This window comes from Rhamphochromis sp. 'chilingali' (assembly GCF_963969265.1).
Source record: "Rhamphochromis sp. 'chilingali' genome assembly, chromosome: 15".
Classification (NCBI taxonomy): domain Eukaryota; kingdom Metazoa; phylum Chordata; class Actinopteri; order Cichliformes; family Cichlidae; genus Rhamphochromis; species Rhamphochromis sp. 'chilingali'.
In genome coordinates this window covers 8257652-8277662 of record NC_137942.1, presented here as the reverse complement: position 1 = coordinate 8277662, position 20011 = coordinate 8257652, and the positions used below count along the sequence as shown (strand labels likewise).

General features: G+C 40.3%; 1 protein-coding gene across 2 annotated transcripts in view; it reads left to right on the top strand.

Moving 5' to 3' along the window:
* znf385c (zinc finger protein 385C) overlaps positions 1 to 20011 on the top strand; it is a 163541-nt gene that overhangs the window by 56459 nt on the left and 87071 nt on the right. For both annotated transcript variants that reach the window (XM_080904758.1, XM_080904759.1), the window contains exon 2: positions 2283 to 2612. In XM_080904758.1, the coding sequence (XP_080760884.1) occupies positions 2285 to 2612 (328 nt within the window). In that variant the 5' untranslated portion in view covers positions 2283 to 2284. The remainder of the gene's footprint in view (positions 1 to 2282; positions 2613 to 20011) is intronic.

Genomic DNA, 20011 nt, shown 5'->3' with positions numbered 1-20011 from the left:
TACTCACTGTTGAAAAAGCTGGAGAAACCTTTTGGTCCTGGTGCTGCTGTTCATGAAAGTAGCTGGTTCTGTCCATTGTCCTGTATCATAACATTGACAGAGAAGTAAGGGACACCGGTGAGTGTTGTTAGAAGTGAATTCCTTGAACAACCCTGTATGTACTTAAAAGCACGAGACAATCTGCAGCCCTGTTTTTCCAAATATAGATGCACTGAAAAGCTTAAGAACATGCAGCCTAGAGATTCCGGGTTTCTTCTTCTATTTTAGTAACACAACAAAGCTGACTGAATTAGCTGTGAAAATCTGTGTAAGATCAAAATTACACAGTTAAATGAAAATCTCACTTTTATAACATACACAGAGAATTTCAAATATTTCTAAATAAAAAAAACTGTCTTACGTACATCAGTCTTACGTGTGTCAAATCCCTATATAAAGGTTTTCTTCATAGCTGTATAACCAGATGACTCATGTTCAAAATGTAGATAGTGTAGCAGGTAGAAATACGTTCCTTCTGTGAGCTTGGCCATTTTTATGTGTCATGCTACATACATTTCCACTGAAGCTCTAAAGTTAACTTTATTCACATAAAATTAAAAATAATTTTTAACATACAGATCTGTGCTACACTGGTCTCTATGGTAACAGTCATGCCTGCATGATCTGAAAGCATGGTCTGCATAAGGTCACAATCTACCTTTGCAGAATTGTCCGGCTGAAAAAAAATAAATGTATATATGAATGTTAGGATTCTTTAATGGTCTGTAAGGAAATATCTTTTGCAAGGGTGCAATATGCTCTCTATGTGTTCTGCATGTCTTCACTAAGGTTCTTGTTTTTACAACCTTGCTAATTTAGGGTGACTAGTTGAGTTGTCTGGCAGGAGTGAGAAGGTTGCGTGGTTAAGGACTACAGAGATTTTTTTTCATTCAGTGCCAGAGAGCAGCATTGCTCAAAGCTTTTGAGAAAACATCTGATGGAGCCTCTTGAGTGCTCCCAGATTGGCAATGTGAATAGCAGCTTTCATGGAGGCTGCTTGCTCTAATGTGTTTTTGAGTACTGTGTGTGTGTGTGTGTGTTTGCTCACATTTGTGTGTCCTTGTGTGAGCATTTTCTCTTAATGCTTGTATGTACGTATGTGTCATAGGTTCAACTTTACTCTCTGCGTATGTGTGTTTGGTGCATGTGTTTGAGCAGTTTGGTTGTTTACATAAATAACTTGAGGCGGAGGCAAAAAAGCCAGCAGCAGAAATGCACAGCTGGGTGTGTTTCAGGGACATTTTACAGTGGTGATGGCTCAATCCTTCACAGAGCTACAGTAGAGCTACCTTTTCATTTATTTATGTGGAGTGGATGCATATGAAACAAATAGCTCTTATTTTCAACTGCTTTCTTCGGAGAATCTTAATTGTCTCTTTCAATATTTTTGGCCTGCTTATCTTCAGCAGACACATTTACAGAAGTCTCTTTATCCATTTGTACATAGTTCTGGTAAATAAAGTGTTTAATATCCCATATACTTCTATATTTCCTAAAGCTGCTGATGTTGAAGAAATACTGTAGGTTGTATAGTTTATAGTTTTTTCCCCCTATATGCACCTGTTTGTTCCATGCACAGTTACTTGAAGATCCTGCATAGAGGCGGCATGGTTTCCACTGCAGCATTTTGGCTTGCAGGGGGGGACAGATAGCACTCTGCCATGGAGTCATCCTAAGTGAAATAGCTTGACATAGGAGCCTTACTGTTCCTCTGAGAGTCACACTGCAGCACTCTGTCTCCCCCAAGTGGTACTTCCTTGCACCCCGGACCTCCACCATATGAACAACAGCTGACAGTGTGATCATGCTTGCACTTGTGCCCAGCATTTCTTTTCACACTTTCCTAATCTCTTCATAAATGTCCAAATAAACATCCAGATGAACAGCATCATCTTTTTGGGCTCTTCATAAATGTTTTTTGTTTTTATACACGTGTCACTGTTCAGAGGGTATTTGATTCCACACACTCCTTGACACTTTAGGAATCAAGGGTATTTTTGCAGTTGTCCTCTGCAGCTATCAGGTTTTAAGAGGGTTTTCCTTGCTGGATGGGCCAGGCCAGACCAGACTGTGATAAGTTATTCCATAATGTTTTACACATCTTCTCTAGCCTTCCTCAGAAAGAAAAGGAGGATCCAATGTTTCCTTGGGTTTTGTGTGTATGTAATTGCTAGCCTCTAAGGGTACTTTCTTCCAGTTTGTATTAAACATCTTCTCCATCTTGCTCTTTTCTTCTACCACAGGTATGAAACGTCCGTTCAGCCCGTCGTTGCTGCCAACAATCGAGCTGGACAAAAGGACGGGCAGCACTGAGCTGGTAGTGCAAATGGACAGCGAGCTTTCCTGCAGCATAGGGGATGAGGGCGTACGACCAGATGAGCAATCACCAGGGGGCGCCTTGCATTCTACGCTCTGCAGACCAAAAAGGGAGAGGAAGCAACGAAGCTACACATTGTGTGATGTGTGCAACATACAGCTGAATTCAGCTGCACAGGCCCAGATTCACTACAATGGCAAATCCCACCAAAAGAGACTCAAGCAAGTCAGCAATGGCAAGATACCAAACAACGCAGGTAGGTCTTAAGCGCTGCTTGACTGACCATTTGTTTAAAGTTGCAAAATAAGATATACATGCAGAAAAGTGGATAAAGTCTTTAACTGGATTTTTATAACAGTGTCCAGCACAAGGGTCATGCAGCTTAACAGAATCCCACACACTGTTCACAGCACACTGTCACAAGTTCCTCGTGCCATTCCTCTGTATTTGTGTTGAATAGAAGTTAAACAAATTGGATTCTATTTGGTGAAATGTGTTCAGACACAGCCTTGGGCTGAAGACACAAACACACGCACGGACACAGTAGCATACAAGTAGAGCAGAGCTGAGTGAAGTTAGAAAACAAGAAGCTAATTAAGTGCTGCTTGTGTTTGATGGTTGTGTTCCTGGAAGTGAGTCGGCTGGAGTGAAGTTGGACATTTTTTCATTCTAGTCACAGTCTTGTTTAGAGCTCTGCTGCAGGGAAATCAGTCTCTCAGTTAAATTTGACGTGTTCACACTTTCATTCGCTTCTTTGCTCTGTCTCCAGCCTCGGCAAAAGACGTACATGCGACCAAAACATGTATGCAGACTCATTTATCTCAATAAAAAGAAAATACACAGGGCATTGTGCAAAAGTCTGTCACCTTCGTTTCTTTATAATTTGCCAGGAAAATAGGAAATAGGTTTATTTATTTATTAAAAACATGGAAATAAGAATGGAAATGCAGTATTAATGTGGAAAAAAAAGAGTTGGTACAATGCTTAGAGACTTGAACATCAATATTTGGTATGAGTACATTTATTCTTCAATACAAGCCGAACTCTCTTAGGAAAGGTTTCTTTTAATTTCTTTAAGTAATCTCCAGGAATAGTTCTCCAGGATCCATGGGATGAAATTAGATTCATATTTACTTTTGACAAGATCCCCATCATCATTCGCTGAAACGAAGCCCCGCATTATGACAGAGCCTCTACTGTGCAGATGGCTGTAGATGCTCTTGTGTAATTTGGCATACCTCGGTCTTTTCTCCCAGTGTCCTTTCCTTAAGAATGACTTCTTGACAGACACACTTACACTGAGGCTGTTTCTGATCAGACTTCAGCAAACAGTAGATGAATCAACTAAAGGGCCAAGTGCATCTCTCCGATCCTCTTTCAGCTGATCTTTACTTAACTATGTTTAAGGAAAGGACTTTCAGATACTGTTTTATCAGCTATAGATAGTTTTTTTTTTTAACCCTTCACTTGTCCAGTTTACTCAAATTCCTTAAGGATACACTGTTCACCATGCCAAGATATGGAAGGTTTTTGACTCTCTTTGCAAATCACCTTGTTAGTGCAAAATTACAATTTTATCTTAGTCAAACTGTGTTATCTTTGGCATTTTTCATAGATTCAGTCTAAAAAAACAAGAACAAGTTATGTATTTTTGCAAAAGGTTCCTACGAACAAAGTGCCTATAGATCTAATTCAAAATTGTGAATTTGCTAAGTTGGCTATTATGTCTGATGAATCCCTTGAATTAGGTGCCCTTTTTATGCTAGAATAATAGGTCTAAGGGGCCAAATGAGTAGAGTTAAAAGTACTGAAAAATCCGCCAATGTCAAAAGAAAAACTTTATAAGATCACTTGGAAGAAAAATGTAAAGAACAGAGGGGTGACTCAAAACTTTTTCTTAGTACTATGAGTTTAACAAAGTTTTGAAACCCAGTTCAAACACAGACTGGCACATCCTTTAGGTGGTTTACATGTAGCAACATGTTAATCATATGAGACAGAAGTCACATTTGTATTCGTGTTGCAAACAGGGAGAACGTTGTGATTATACTTGAGCAAAGCTGGTTTCTGTGCTGGAAGTCTGTCACTGTCCTCAAACAGGTGCAATAGATGATGTGTTTAGATGTGTTTGCATTTGAGCAGGTGTGATTTTGTCACACAAATCAGCATTTGCAAAATTAAGATATGATTACGGTTAGATTTTTCTGAGGAGGAAGAGTAACCTTATCCGAAGAGAGCTCTTTAACAGGTTAAATGTCAAACCCTGAAATGACTCAAGGGGTGTTAAACAGTTTAATCTCCAAGACAGCTGAGGGGCTGTATGCAAATTGCAGATATTCTCAGATGAGACACTGCTCCACCAATAGACCAAAGTGTCATAGCGTCTATTTTTAAACATCTCCCTTCATTACAGCTAAATCATTCTTAAAAATGTTCTGCAAAAGAAAGAAAGAAAGAAAGAAAACGGGATGCCATTAAGCATTTTTTTCCTGCTTAAGCACCCCTTAGCTGATGTTTGAAAGAGCTATCTGTAAAACCCATTAGTGCTCAGCGATGGGAATAACGGCGTTACTAACGGCGTTACTTTTTTCAGTAACGAGTAATCTAACTAATTACTATTTCTATCGTTACAACGCAGTTGCCATTACTAACAAGAAAATGCGGTGCGGTCGCGCTACTATTTTTCAACAAACAGACGGTTGAAGCTGTCTTCACCTTACCGCACATAAGTAATCTGGGTGCTACAGCTTTAAGCAGCTTCGCGCGCTCCCGTGGACACTTTCTGGCAGATGATCACTTTTTGGCACAACACCTGGAGCTAAGAAGGCAAAACAATCACATGAGTGCTGCTGTTTAACTGAGGAAGGATAAAGTAGTCGTGGTAAGCCAATCACATGACCACTTAAAGACAAAGCAACAAGGTGATATATACCAGTGAAAATTGTGTTGATAGGCCACGTAAAACCAGAGTCATGATAAACAATATATACGTGTGTTTTTTTCTGAATAGTTTTGTCACGTTTACTGTCTAAGGACAGCGCTGCTCTCTGCTTATGACTAAAAAAATTAAAAAACAAAACAAAAAAACAGCCATTTCGTGTTGGTGGAAAAATGCACTATGTCGACCAATCAAAAAATGATATGGCGACATGACCTTTGGTTGTTTAAGAAGAGGGGGAAGCTTTAGAAGTGATGGCGAGAGAGAGAGAGAGAAAGAAAGACAGCAGAAAAAGAGAGAGAGCGAGTTTTGAGATATGAGAGATTTGTGACGTTTAGCATGTTTGGAGTGTGTGTTGTCTTGTGTAGTTAGTGTGCAGTGTTGTGGATAGTTTTGTGTTGTGTGTCAGAACAATGAGGCGACTGCTGTCTCCAGGTAGAAACAGGAGTGATACACCTGCTGTCAGACCTGCAGGTATTAGGCTGTGATGTTCTCCTTTATAGTGGACAGAAATTATTTTTTTTATTTTGGAGTGACACAAATAATTTGTGTGGCATCATATTGAATGCAGAACAGCTGATTGTTCTGTAAATAGTTTGAAATGGTTATTTAAAAAATCAAGGTAAAAGGTAAATGGATGCAAATAACTTTGTTGTTTGCAAAACTTGTGCATAGGATTTTAAAATTAACAATTTATATTTGCACTTAAAGTTATGAAATATGATTCAAAAAACATGTTTGTGGTTGTTACAGTAAAAAATATAACTTTTTCTAATCGGATTTTATGTTTTTGCCTGATTTTAGATCAATTGTGTTAATACAGTATGTCAAAATGAAAACATAACTGTAAATTCAGACACGTGAGGTTGTGCTGAAAAGGATGATACTAAACAAGGCAAAGTAAATAGTTTTTAAAGGTGAAATGTGGAGGGAAAATCAAAAGTAGTTAAAAATGGCCAATTATACCCTGGACCCCAGAGGGTTAAACTTTTGTTTTTTAAAGTAACGCAATAGTTACTTTTCAAGTAATTAATTACTTTTAGAATCTTGTAACTCAGTTACTAACTCAGTTATTTTTTTGAAGAAGTAACTAGTAACTATAATTAATTACTTTTTCAAAGTAACTTGCCCAACACTGTCAGTGCTACACTGGAACCCTTGCAAAATAAAATGTGCGTAAGTTGAAATAATAAGTAAAAGTAATCAACATTAAATCATAGCAATCATAGCAAAAAAATCCAATATGACAGTGGGTTTCCCCAAATTAATCAGCCTTTATCTTTTAGAAAACAATCTGTATATTTCAGTATTTAATGATAAAGTAGCTTCTTAAAATAACATTTAACGTAATTGTTTTCTTTTTTAAGGCAGTAGAGATGGACAGGAAATGAGTGCAGGGGAATAATATGCAGCAAAGGTCCAGCCAGCTGAGAGCTGAACCAAGCACTCAGCTGCTAAGGGCCCATGCGCCATCCTAAACTGTCTGATCAAAAAAGCGTACATAATTTTGGTATTACTTTTCTACAGAGAGGAAGAAACTTTAATTTGGGAATAGTCTGACATTATTTGAGGCTATTTTATTACCTCTGATTATTACTGCACTTTGTTTTTTAATCGGTTTAAGAAATTGGAAAGTACACAGTTAATATGCAAGGTGACTTGAATAATTACACATTTTCTCTTTTTTTTGTAACTAATGTGAAAAGTAAAATCTTTCAAACCCAGAAAATATTTCACTGTTCTTTTTTTTTTTTTTGTTAATAATCACACTCTATCTTAAAGCCTTATGCTGGCTAACCAGTAGCCCTGAGTCTTCAGAGCTTCATGTAGAAGTCCTTGTAAAAGATAAATGACTCATACACTTCCAGAGATATTGATTAGATTAGATTAGATTAGATTAGATTAGATAGAACTTTATTAATCCCTCGGGTGGGTTCCTCTGGGAAATTCGATTTTCAAAAAAGCACAGCACTGACAGAAGTTACAGAGCTACAGAATATTATATATATATATATATATATATATATATATATATATATATATATATATATATATACACACACACACACACACACACACACACACACATATATATATAAATACAGAGACAATATAAATAAAATATACGAAGGGGATAAATAGAATAAATAGGAATAAAAAATAAAAATACAAGTGAATTGCACATGAATTGCACATTTCAAGTATGAATTTGCAGTATTGAACTGCAGATCAAGTAACCACACCATAATTCAGCGATCACATAATATCCTTCAGGGATTTTTCCAAACATGTTTTAAAATTGTATCCAGTTTAATGTAAAATAGTTCTTCATAAATACTGCGTATGAATCAGATTTGGTTTAACCGAGTCAGTTCCACGTTGCTGCAAATACGTCTGGAGACTGAAGCTAATTTGTAGTCATGTGTTGTTTTTGAAGCTCTAAAATATATTTACACAAAGCAGCACTTAATTGCCCTAAATGGCTAAAAAGCTTGCAGGAAATATAAAAAAAAGTTGGTATAGGTGCAAAATCATACTTTAATTTTTGTTCATAAAAGTTTGCCATCTCAGAACTAATTGTTTTAATAGCAAGCCATAAAAAGCCATATTACAAACTGGTTTTTGTCCTCTGGGCTTTAGAAAAGTGTGATCTTCTGTCTTATTATCAGCACACATTTACCAAGGCAGAATCAGTGATTGTATGGAGGGGTGTCGGGGGGCAACATATGGTGCTATCCAGACTACGTCTTTTCCGCATGCATAAGAACAGCACGGCTCTGTCTAGGCTCTAAACCAGCATACCTGGAGCCTGGACTCACATATCAAAATAATTTAACAAATTTTGAAATAATCAACCAAGAGTCGGAGAACAGATGTACAAATGTGAGGAATAAAATAAACGAAAACTTTTTTGACAGTTACTTTACAGATAAATGTGTGTCTTTAGTTTGGATCTATTTTTATTAAAAGGGGATACATTCTCCCTTACATGAACAACAGACTGCAAGTCACATGTCGGCTGTCAGCTTAGGTCTTTGCTGTGCGCTGAAGTGCAACTTTTATCATAAGACATGCTGTAATGCAAAGTGTTTGATCATTTGGTCTTTGATGCCACCAGCTTTTTAAGGTTAGAGACAGCTGTCCAGCAAGCATCGAGCACACCTGATAAATTCTACAGTAGTATGCACCCAACACTTTATCGTACACACAAGAAGCTACATGTTGTTTACTTTAAATTCCCAGTTTTGGTACACTGGTGCATGTGATTCATACACACACACACACATATATAGTTTGTGACTCTGTGGCTGTGTGTTTATGTGTTGTTTTAGGTGTTGTGTGTATTAGTCAAACAGCACGCTGAATTGTTGTGGTGTGCAGATTCTCTCTGACATGCAGTCACAATCACGCAGCCTTATCTCTGCTCACCTTCTGCTGACTCCCCGAGGCAGCCAGCTCTGCTGCGTCCTCAGCTCCAGCACAGCTATGCTGCGTTTCTGTGTGTCTGTGTATGTATGTGCACATCCTCCTCATCTAGTTCAGATATTTTTAGATTTCTTAAATGTTACACAGTCTGTAACTCAGAGTGTGGAAATATAAAAAAGAGGCTTTGACGCTCCTGATTCTGTCAGTCTGCATATGTACAGTATCTGTGTTTGGTGTAGATGTTTATAGGTTTATTGCATAGATAAAGAATATAATATTTAAATAAGAGTGTATGTAAGTGTGTGTGTCTTTGTCTGTGTGTTACTTGCAGCGAATCTTCTCCATGTCGGCGTGTATTTCCCTCCCTCCATGCTTCACTGAGCTGACATGAGTCCAAGCTCTCTTTTTTCTCCTTCCTGTCTCCCCTCCTACCTCTTTTTTCTTCCTCTCCCTTTCTCTGGCATGGATGCTGGACATGTGGGGCAGCTAGTCATACTGAAAGATGAATGTGCCAGTGATTAAGAGAGTCCTCTCTGTTATCATGGGCAATAATATGTAGAGAAGCTTGCTGACAGGGCTGAATGAAGAGAAATAGTCCAGATGTTTGGGTGACAATGGGAGTTCAGGTGCAAATTTATGCGCTTTAGTGTTCATTTTTATGGAAATGTTCCATAATGATATTAAAAATTCATAGCGAATACTCATGTGTTTGTTTTGAGATTGAAGAATTACTTTACTGAAGATGAAATAAAGTAAACAGCTCAACAAGAAGTGAACTTTTTAAACTCAATATTTTTTAGATGTCATGGCTCTTTTATGACTCCTAATGCTGGCTATATTTCATTCTGTCTATAGAGAAAAACGGCTACAATGCTTGCAATATTTCAATGCCACAGAGAGTTTTTTAGTCAAAAGTACTCTTGGTGGATACATATTTTACACATATTGATGCATGTATGGAAAATATTACTACTACTACAACTAAGGCTGCATTTCTAAGTCAAGCAAGGTGAAGCTTGTTTCATCATTTCAAGAAAATTTAGCCAGATTGTCACGTAAGCCAAATCTTTTTTTAAAAGTAAAAGTACAAGACAAAAGTCCAGCTAACAAATGTAACACATATTCTTTACATCAAATCACGTTAAATATTTAAGGTGCAGATGTGTAGGAGGTTTACCTCTGCTTGATCCATATCATATGCTTGCTATGAACCTGTATTGAGTGCATATATGTGTAGAAAGAAGCTTGTTGACAATAACCTGTTAAAAATATAATTATGACCTCTAACTTTTCCTACATCCCTTCCTTTACAAGTCTATACTATAACTGTATTTTTTGTTTGCTTATGAATTTGCTATTGCAACAATTCCCTGTTATACGCCTCAACGCTTTGACAATAAAGGCTCAGACAGCATATCATGTTGCAGAAATTAAAGTTGCAACAAAACATAATCTGGTCAACACAACATTAGTAGTCCAAACTAGCTTTACGCTTCTATTTAAATTGAATAGCAATAGTTTTGTGAAGTCAATAAAAACAAATGAAGTTGAATGTTTTGTAAAGGCCAAACAAAAGCTATTGCAAATCTTCATAATTCTCCCACAATCTGAAGTTACTGCAGAACCAGTTATAAGTCCATCGGGTCTTTGACTGCTGAGATGACTGGCATGAAAACAATATAGAATTATGACTTTTATCTTTTCAGGGTTTGGTTAATAGTATTTTAATATGGGGTTTAACGTTCAATGCAGTAGTCTAATAATTAAATATCGGTGAAATGTCTGGCTTGATTAGTGACTACCATCAATCCAGATGTCAGGTTTGCAGCTTTAATTACTGCTTAAACTGGAATAGTGTTTATGTTTGCTGCTGACAACCATGACTGTGTATGATCTATTTTATTACAGGCCTCAGTGATGCATGTAAATGTGTTTTTTTAACTTCAATGTTTTGTTGCATGTGTGTATGTTAGCATGCATAACCATGTGTGCATGCATGTATAAAGCAAATTTCTACTTTGTTTCTCCTCTACTGCTAAGTAGGGAGGCCTCAGATCAACCAGTCCTTAGAGGGAGAAAGGTCCTTAATCCTTTATGCTGTAATTAGTATTGGTATTAATTTCGGCCAAGGACATGCATCAATGTAAGGAGTCAGTCAATTAAAACTTACCCCGCCCCCAAACTTAACTCATTCACTGCCAGCCATTGGCAGTGAATGAGTTAAACCCATTGACTCATTCACTGCCATTGACGTCTATAGCCGTCAATGGCAGTGAATGAGTTAAATGCCTCACGCGCATGCACACACACATACTTCCTTGTACTCCCTCGTTTACTTGCAGACCCCCCTCTTTTTCCAGAGCGAATGATGAAATCCTGTTAGAAGGGTCCAGAGGGGGGGATCAGGACTGTGGACAGCACCCTGTCCTGATGTGACCTAGCAAAGCCTGTGGATCCGAAAATCATTCTGACAACACGATGTTCGGCTGTGTGTGGTTGTTTGTGTTTTCTGTTAATCTTCCTTAGCATTGTGAGGCAGCATGAATGTGTCCTACGGATACATCCTCCATGAGACAGAAACCACGCATGATAGAATTAGCATTTGTGTGTGCGTGTGCCTGTGTGTGTATGTGAGGGGTTTTTTTTCTAGTTGTCCTTATCTTATTTGCTTTGATATGTGAACATTTTTGCAGTGTGTGTGTGCGTGTTAGTTTATGTTTGTGTTAGTGTGAGCCTCCTTTTCATGGTTAGACTCTTCATCGCGGTCTCTGTCTGACTCTATCTCTCCGGCTCTGTTTTTAAAAAGCGTGAGGAATTGGATTAAAGGCAAGGATTTTCTGCATGAATGCATTTGCACATCTGCATTTTATTTTTGCGCTGCCTTGCAATTTCACTATTTTTTCCCCCCTCAACAGACTAAAATTACTTCACTCTCTTTATACATGCCTTTGGACATACATGTACAGACGTTGTTGGTGTGTGGTGTTTATGTAGGGACCGCAGTGTCTACTCTGATCCTTGTACATGGTTGATGTTGCTGCTGGGTTGTTTCTGTGTCTAATTCCAGGAAGCACTTGCTTCAGCTAATGTCATTTCACAGTTCAAGCAAACATTAAAACCTCTCCAGAGAGTATTGTCTGTAACAAAACAAAAAATTATTTGAATAAACAAGAATATCCATCCATCCATCCATCCATCCATCCATCTTCATCCGCTTTGTCCGGGGCCGGGTCGCGGGGGCAGCAGCCTAAGCAAAGAGGCCCAGACCTCCCTCTCCCCAGCCACCTCCTCCAGCTTGTCCGGGGGAATACCAAGGCGTTCCCAGGCCAGCCGAGAGATATAATCTCTCCAGCGTGTCCTGGGTCTGCCCCGGGGCCTCCTCCCGGTGGGACATGCCTGGAACACCTCACCCAGGAGGCGCCCAGGGGGCATCCTTGTCAGATGCCCGAACCACCTCAGCTGGCTCCTTTCGATGTGGAGCAGCAGCTGCTCTACTCTGAGCCCCTCCCGGATGGCCGAACTTCTCACCCTATCTCTAAGGGAGAGGCCAGCCACCCTTCGGATGAAGCTCATTTCTGCCGCTTGTATCCGCGATCTCGTTCTTTCGGTCACTACCCACAGCTCGTGGCCATAGGTGAGGGTAGGGACGTAGATCGACCGGTAAATTGAGAGCTTCGCTTTTACACTCAGCTCCCTCTTCACCACGACGGACCGGTGCAGCGTCCGCATTACTGCAGCTGCAGCCCCAATCCGTCTGTCGATCTCCGGCTCCCTTCTCCCATCACTCGCGAACAAGACCCCGAGATACTTGAACTCCTCCACTTGTGGCAGGAACTCATCCCCGACCCGGAGTGGGCACTCCACCCTTTTCCGGCTGAGAACCATGGCCTCAGATTTGGAGGTGCTGATCCTCATTCCCGCTGCTTCACACTCGGCTGCGAACCGTTCCAGTGCGAGCTGGAGGCCTTCACCCGATGAAGCCAACAGAACCACATCATCTGCAAAAATCAGAGATGAGATTCTGAGGCCACCAAAGCGAAAGCCCTCCACCACTTGGCTGCGCCTAGAAATCCTGTCCATAAAAATTATGAACAGAACCGGAGACAAAGGGCAGCCCTGGCGAAGCCCATCACCCACCGGGAACGAGTCCGACTTATTGCCGGCAATGCGAACCAAGCTCTTGCAACGGTTGTATAGGGATCGAATGGCCCGTAGCAATGGGCCAGACACCCCATATTCCCGCAACACCTCCCACAGGACACCCCGAGGGACACGGTCGAATGCCTTCTCCAAGTCCACAAAACACATGTAGACTGGTTGGGCAAACTCCCATGCACCCTCAAGTATCCTGGAGAGGATAAAGAGCTGGTCCAGTGTTCCGCGACCAGGACGAAAACCGCATTGTTCCTCCTGTATCCGAGGTTCGACTAACGGACGAAACAAGAATATGTAAAGTACAAATCACTGATAAGCTACAAGGATATATTTATATAGAAAGGGACTTATTTTATAAGCATATCCACAGTTTATCTAAAACACTGTCTTCCATGTCCTTTTTTTTCCTGGTGTGGGTGTTTAAATCTCCTGAAATGTGATGTGGCCGTCGAGTCCTGCACTTTGCCATTTTTTTCCACTCCACCCCCACATCCCCTGTCCTTCTTTCCCCCTGTTCTCCACTTTGCCCCAGGGTCCAGACCTCTGTGTGACGGCAGTTCAGATTCTGGGAAAAGGTCGACAGGCATGCCAGGCTGACACACAGGACCCACTGGAGCAAAAGAAACGTGAGGTGTGGCTCTTACCGGGCCACAGAGAAAGGGTCACGTTTCTCAAATCATCCAATGTCTGTGTTTACTCAGGTTCTGACAGGTTGACTGGCTGTGTCTGCAGAGAAGGCCAAGCGATTCTCGCTATCAGCCCCTATCTGCCCTGTCTGCTACACAGACCCATACAGCCACAGCTGCCGCAGACATATCTGCTAGATGAGTCGTACCGTTTGCCAGTTTGCTAAATGTCAGAAAATATCAGGCGGTTTTCAACAGTATTTTGTCATTTTGGTCACCTAGCATGACTCTTTTTTGTTTTTCTTATTTATCATTGCCCTCGTTTTGTCTGGCCGTGTGCTTGTTTTTTATTCTCCATTGTCAAACAGAGTTAAACCGCTGGTCTTTTCAGTGTAATATATGTAAGCATATTACAGAGAAATGCTTTTTCCTTCTCCCTGAACATACAGTGAGGAACATCAGACATGTTGTAGATTTTAAGTAAAATCAGGAAATGTACTATACAACCCAGTGAGCTGTCTTTTTTGGACAATTTTGCCCTCTTCCCCCACTGGCTCTTTGCTAAAAGACTCATGAAAGGCTTTCTTTCTGAGCAGAAAGGAGTCCCTTTAACCCCCCCTCATCTCACCTCCACCTTAGCCATCATCTGTTCCCCATCATTACAGGCCTTTGGAAAGGCAAAATTACAGCAGAGTGGCATATTACCAGCTGTATCTAAGGGCAGGAATGGAGGTTAGAGAGGGAAAAGGTAGTCTGGAGTAAAGGGGAAATAGAGATGAGCAGGAGTAATAAGGAAGATGGGGGTTCTAAAAAGGGAAGAATCACATCAGCAAGACTGAGACAGAGAAAAGCTTAGGAAAGAGGCTGACTTGAACAGAGAGAGTGGGTGGTATGTGTGAGAGGCAGACGTAGACAAACACTGTCATTTACAGAGCGAGGCAGAGCTGTCTGCTAATGGACACATGATATATGGCCACAGAAAGTTTGCAGTTCCTCAGAGTTCCCAAAGTTCACATATACCTCCAATTCTTCACAACCAAGCCTTCAGACACCAGAAGCGTCTTTGCAGAAGGTCATTGCATTTTTGTCCAGAGCATTTTATAGTATAATTTGGGGGGAATTGGAGCTAATCTCATGAGAGGCCTCGTGTCACATCGAATGAGAGGAAGCAACTGCAAAGTAGTCTGACAATGTTGGAGCGTTTGCTAGTGCATGGAGCAGTGGAACTCTAGAGACCCTTAGTGTGTCATACATAAAACTGAAGTAGACAAGCTTTTGTAAACAGATGTAAACTAGGCGGAATGAGAGGAAAGTGAGGGTGAGGGGAGGGCATGTAGCACACACGCGGTCATAAACGCATATCTTTTTGCCTGTTTCATATCGCATCTGCATACAGTAACATCTTAGCATTGTTATTTTACGAAAATTAATAACTGTCATCAGATACAACATATTAATGCATCAATATACTACCTGCAGAATAGCAGTCTTTTCTAATTTCTGTAAGTCTTTATGCTGATTGCAAAGTTGGACTTTTAAGGAAACAAAAATGTAGAACTCAGTTCTTATTTTTCATTCTCAGAATTGCATTTTGTTTGCAGTCTGTATAAGATGTGATGCATGATTTGTCATGTTTAAATTTACCACAAAAGTTCTCAAATTTAAAACGGGTACAGGGGGGGTAGACTAAATACTTTTTTTGTTGAAAAAAGTAATATTTGGTTTAAAAAAATTCCCCTCAACTGTTTTGTTGCTCCACCATTACTGCCTGACTTCTCAATTTACCTGCAGGTCTGTATGTATGCCAGTTTTATGCAAATAATCCTAGTTCCCTCATAGCATGGCCAAAGCGGACTACTACAGCTCCTTCTGACAAACACACACATACACGCACACACACCATGCCATTTAGAGAGCGAGGGAGGCAACTCATGGATGATTTTCATTGTTATTCATGTATTAATTTATTCGCTCATGGCAGACGTGAAACAGGGCTGTAATATGCAGATGTGGGTTTGTTTCTTGATGGGAATTTTCTGGTCCACTGCCTCTAGCTGCCACTAATAATAAAGACAGGCAAGAGAGGTGGAGGAGGAAAGGGGGAGGGAACTGGAGAGAGAAAAAGGGATGAGGGAGAAAATGCAGTTATAGGAGGGAAGGTTAGAGTTGTCAGCATGCCTCCAGTCATACACCGGTTCTCAAACAAATCTTCGACACCCTATACTACATATGCACGCACACACACATACGCACACACACGCATACACACGCGCAGGTGGTGACCAGGTGTGATCTAGCTGTGAATGGTCTTGTCCTTGACATGAAGGTGAGCATGTAGTGTTGTCTTCTCTGTACTGTTGACAAGACTTCTGACCAGCTGCAGGCTGTTGCTCTACTTTCTTTAGCTCGGTAGTAGAAACTGATTTAAAACTGGCTATTCTTCATGATAAGATTAAATCCACAGTTTAATATCATTTTTTTTAACCTCCCACCCAAGAGATAGATATACTGAAAAATATCAACAATGATCTTTAGCAGAAGCTTGCTGAAACATACTACAGTCAACTACTTCTTGACCCCTTCTCAAGAACGGCATTTGTTTTTCAGCTGACAAGAAAAATAAATATCTCCATAATGCAACTAATAAAAAGCTAATGCATTTTTATGTGATGTGTGTGCAATCTGCGTAAGAATATAAGCACTTGTACAAACTATCTTTGTCACTACCAAGACACAAATAGCCAAAGAAATACCCTGTGGGCTGTGAGTCTTGCTGTTTTCTGTGCATGCTGTTGTGGTGTTGCACTGGGGTTAGGCCCTGCAGGGGTGGGGGGGGTCATAGGCGTTGAACATTGGCATGCTCGAGGAGGAATAATGTCAAGAACAAGATGCTAACAGGCCACAAAGGATTTAGTCTATTTTCTTTTGTCGCTGCATGTATAAGAAATATTAACCCCCTCCTGTCTTTCTGATTGAGCAGTAGAATGACAAGCAGAGGGAAAGAAGGGGAGAGAAGTCCAAGCACATTTCATGCAGAATGAAAGTCAAATTCAGCCACACAGCAACATAGCTCCAGGTTGAGCTTTTTAGAGATAAAATGAAAGGAAAAAATGAAAGACCTGTGCCACCATAAAAAAGAGACTAAGATGTAAAGAAACCTGTGATATATACGTGCTGCCGTAATCCTACATCATGGCCAAATATAACATTTAACCTCACAAATTCCAATTAATCACTACATAAATCTGTTTATGCATTTTTTTTCTATCTGAAAATACATTCAGATTCTATTAAGAAACACTCGATATCCTACATGTGCTGCTATATATAATAAACACGCAGGCTTTCTTAAGATAATTTGGTTTTGTGTAGAAACACTGGGAAGCAAGGTGAGTCATATTGGGTTGAAAGCTAAATAACAACAGTGTCAGCCGTACAAGAGGTTTGGCAATCAGCACAGAACGAGCGAGACAGTGAGTGACAAGTGCCAACTAACAAACCTCTAAAGAGTCTGAAAACAGGCAAAAGGTAAACAAAATAAGATTTAAAATCTATCAAGGGTACCATTTGCTGACAAGATTTCTAGGTTTAATCTGCTCCATAAATGAGAAAATAAGCATGCGTCAAGTTTACCCGCACTGTAACTACATCCAGGTAAACATGCGGTGAAAACATTGTTCGGACCTGGCAGATACCCATGGACTAAATAGACGTGAAGAAGTTAAAGAATTGAAAAGGGTAGGGAGGGTGGGGCCCGTAAACGAGAATGACAGCTTGCAGAAGTGGGGGAACCTATATAGATGAGAACCAGAAGGAGTGTGTTTGGAGGCGTGGTCCCGCTCCTGAAATTCTGATACATAATCTCCAATTAATACTAAGGGACCCAAAGTGTGCTTAGAAACTAACCATTAACCAAACTTAACCACTGATACAAAGCAGTATGGATCCATACTTTAATGTTGTTTATGCCAAATTCTGACTTTACCATCTAAATGTTGCAGAAGATATTTTTCCTTTGACCTATTTCTTCACAGACTTCTTCATCGTTAAATCCAAATGAACATTTCTGCCAAATCTGAAGATATTCCCTCGAGTGATTTAGGATGACTTACAACTCCCTAAATATAAATACATATAAGCTTTAAAGCAAAAAATTACTCAAAGAAAAAAATGTGTTTGCATTCAAACAAACTTACTATTAGCTCATCACATGTGCATCCATGTGTGCGTGCATTGCACCATGCAATTACTAACCATTATAAATCATCCCAGTATTTATCGTCAGTGTGATGGACTGAGTACAAAGCTATTAAAAGAAAAGAATGCCACACATGTTAAAAATACATAGCAGAGTTTTAGCTAGCATTTCACTTATGCTAATATTTAGCTTAGATTTACCAGTCAAATAAAATTATAATATTTCTGCATGATGTTTAGAGGACTACAGCAGAGAATGGAAATAATTAAGCAGCATAGCTTAGAATTGTAAATTGCTTGTAAATGGTTATGTTCTGCCATTGTAAACACAGACCTCAAAACATCCATCCTGCATGCTGACGTCTTATTCCCCTCTGATTTGTAGACACATGTGCATGGCTATCTGGAGCTGAAGCCCACAGGCATGCTCCTAGGCCGGAGTCCAAGCCGTGTCAAATCAGCAGAGTCTTCACCAGAGGCCAAATCTGTAGCGTATAATTAGCTTTTAATCAGCACCCTCATTCAGGCGAGCAGTAAAGATTAGCCCAGCTTGGGCTCTGCTTAAAATAAGCATTCATAAATGCGTGCAAAAGCCTCTGACCCATCGCATCCAATCATACACACACAATGCAAAGCTCCCTCCCTGCGGTCTTTTCTCCATTTGCTTTCCCTGCCTTTAAAGCCACTTTTCTTTTCCCTTTCCTCCTTCTGTCTCTTCCCTGAGTTTGTTTTCCATTTTCCACGGATGTTGGTCGACCCATTCTAATTTTTAAAGGAAACGTTCAGCCACCTCCATAGTTGAATTCGAGTCAGTTCTTAGCCACTGTACAAGGGCACAAGGACTTGCGCGCAAGCCTACACATAACACAACAAGCCTGACCTTAATGGCACCTTGTGCGCTGGAGGGTCTATTTGGATAATCCAATATGGAGAATTTAAAGTGAGTGTCTTTATTAAAAAAGCTGCTGGGGTTTGAGAGCGTAACATTTTAGATGAGCTCGTCTCATCTAATCCCTGCCTCTCTCTGGGGTGAGCCGCAGCATTTATGCCAGTAATGAAGTGCAGTGAGATGAAAGCCTTTTTAATGGGATTTAGTTAAACTGGGACACAAACCAGAAAGTCGGGGAGAGGGGAGGAAAACGCTTCCTCATCATCACTGCCAACGTCATTGTTATTTCTGCTCATGGATAACTCGCTTGTAGGCTGTGATTAATTTATATATACGTGTGTCATCTGTCTTTCCCATTGGCTATGGCAAATGTCTGTCACATGCCTCTTATTTTGGCATTGCAATCATGTTGCTCCAGTGGATTTCTCCTTTTTTTTTTTTGTACCCCGTTTGATTTTTCCAATCACTTCTGTAATTTTCCTGTTACCTCGCTCACTGCTTACATGCCTCGTCTTGTGTTGGTTTGCAGCAAACAAAGACGGACTGTGTTTTCTGCAGGTTGAGTCGGCACATGCCGATGGGTGATAGGCTGGGTGGGCTGCTTGTTCAAATTAAATGTCTAACAGCCAAATATGTACTTATTTATTTTAACCTTTATATGCTGAGCTGCCACAACAGCATTCTCTAAGGTCGCATGGTGCAAGACTGTGTGTGCTCGCGTATATGTGTGCAAAAGCCAGTTTGCCATACCGCACTGTATCTATCTAATGTTGACGCATTCCTCGTTGTGTGCAGTACTCAGTCGGTGTGCAGAAGAAAGGATCCTTTGCTGGAAGTTGAGACGTAAAGTCAGCGCCCCCAGGCATTATCTTTCTTCTGTGATCTAGAAGAAACCACAGACACACATACATACACGGAGAGATCACAGCTTTTTTTTAAAGCAGCACAAGGCCATAACAAGCTGAAAAGGTAGATAGAAAATTCTGTATACAAATTTGTTTGTGGAAGGATGGGACTTAACAATTCATTAGAAACTCTGGTTAGGTTTAGACGTCAGTCAGATGTCTGCAGTTTTAGTTTGTGGTTTTAGGCAATGGCTGATGTTTTTGTACGGCAGACATAACCAGTTGCTCCTACTTAATTTTACATGGCAGGCTTTTATGGTTAATTGTCCCATCAAGGTCTTTTTTGTCACATCAAAGACACTGAAAATGGGAAACTGTTTAAAGTTTTAAGACATGATTTGAAAGATGATTCCAGCTTCAGAGCTTTCGGAAATGCCACACTCCAGAACCTCTGACACTGCAGACAAAGCAAAATGGGGTCTGCATACCACGAAACCGATCACTGTGTGTGTCTGTCGCTGTGATGCGTTCAGCCTGTGAGCTCTGGTGTATGTGGCCAGCGCTGAGTCCAGCTTGCTC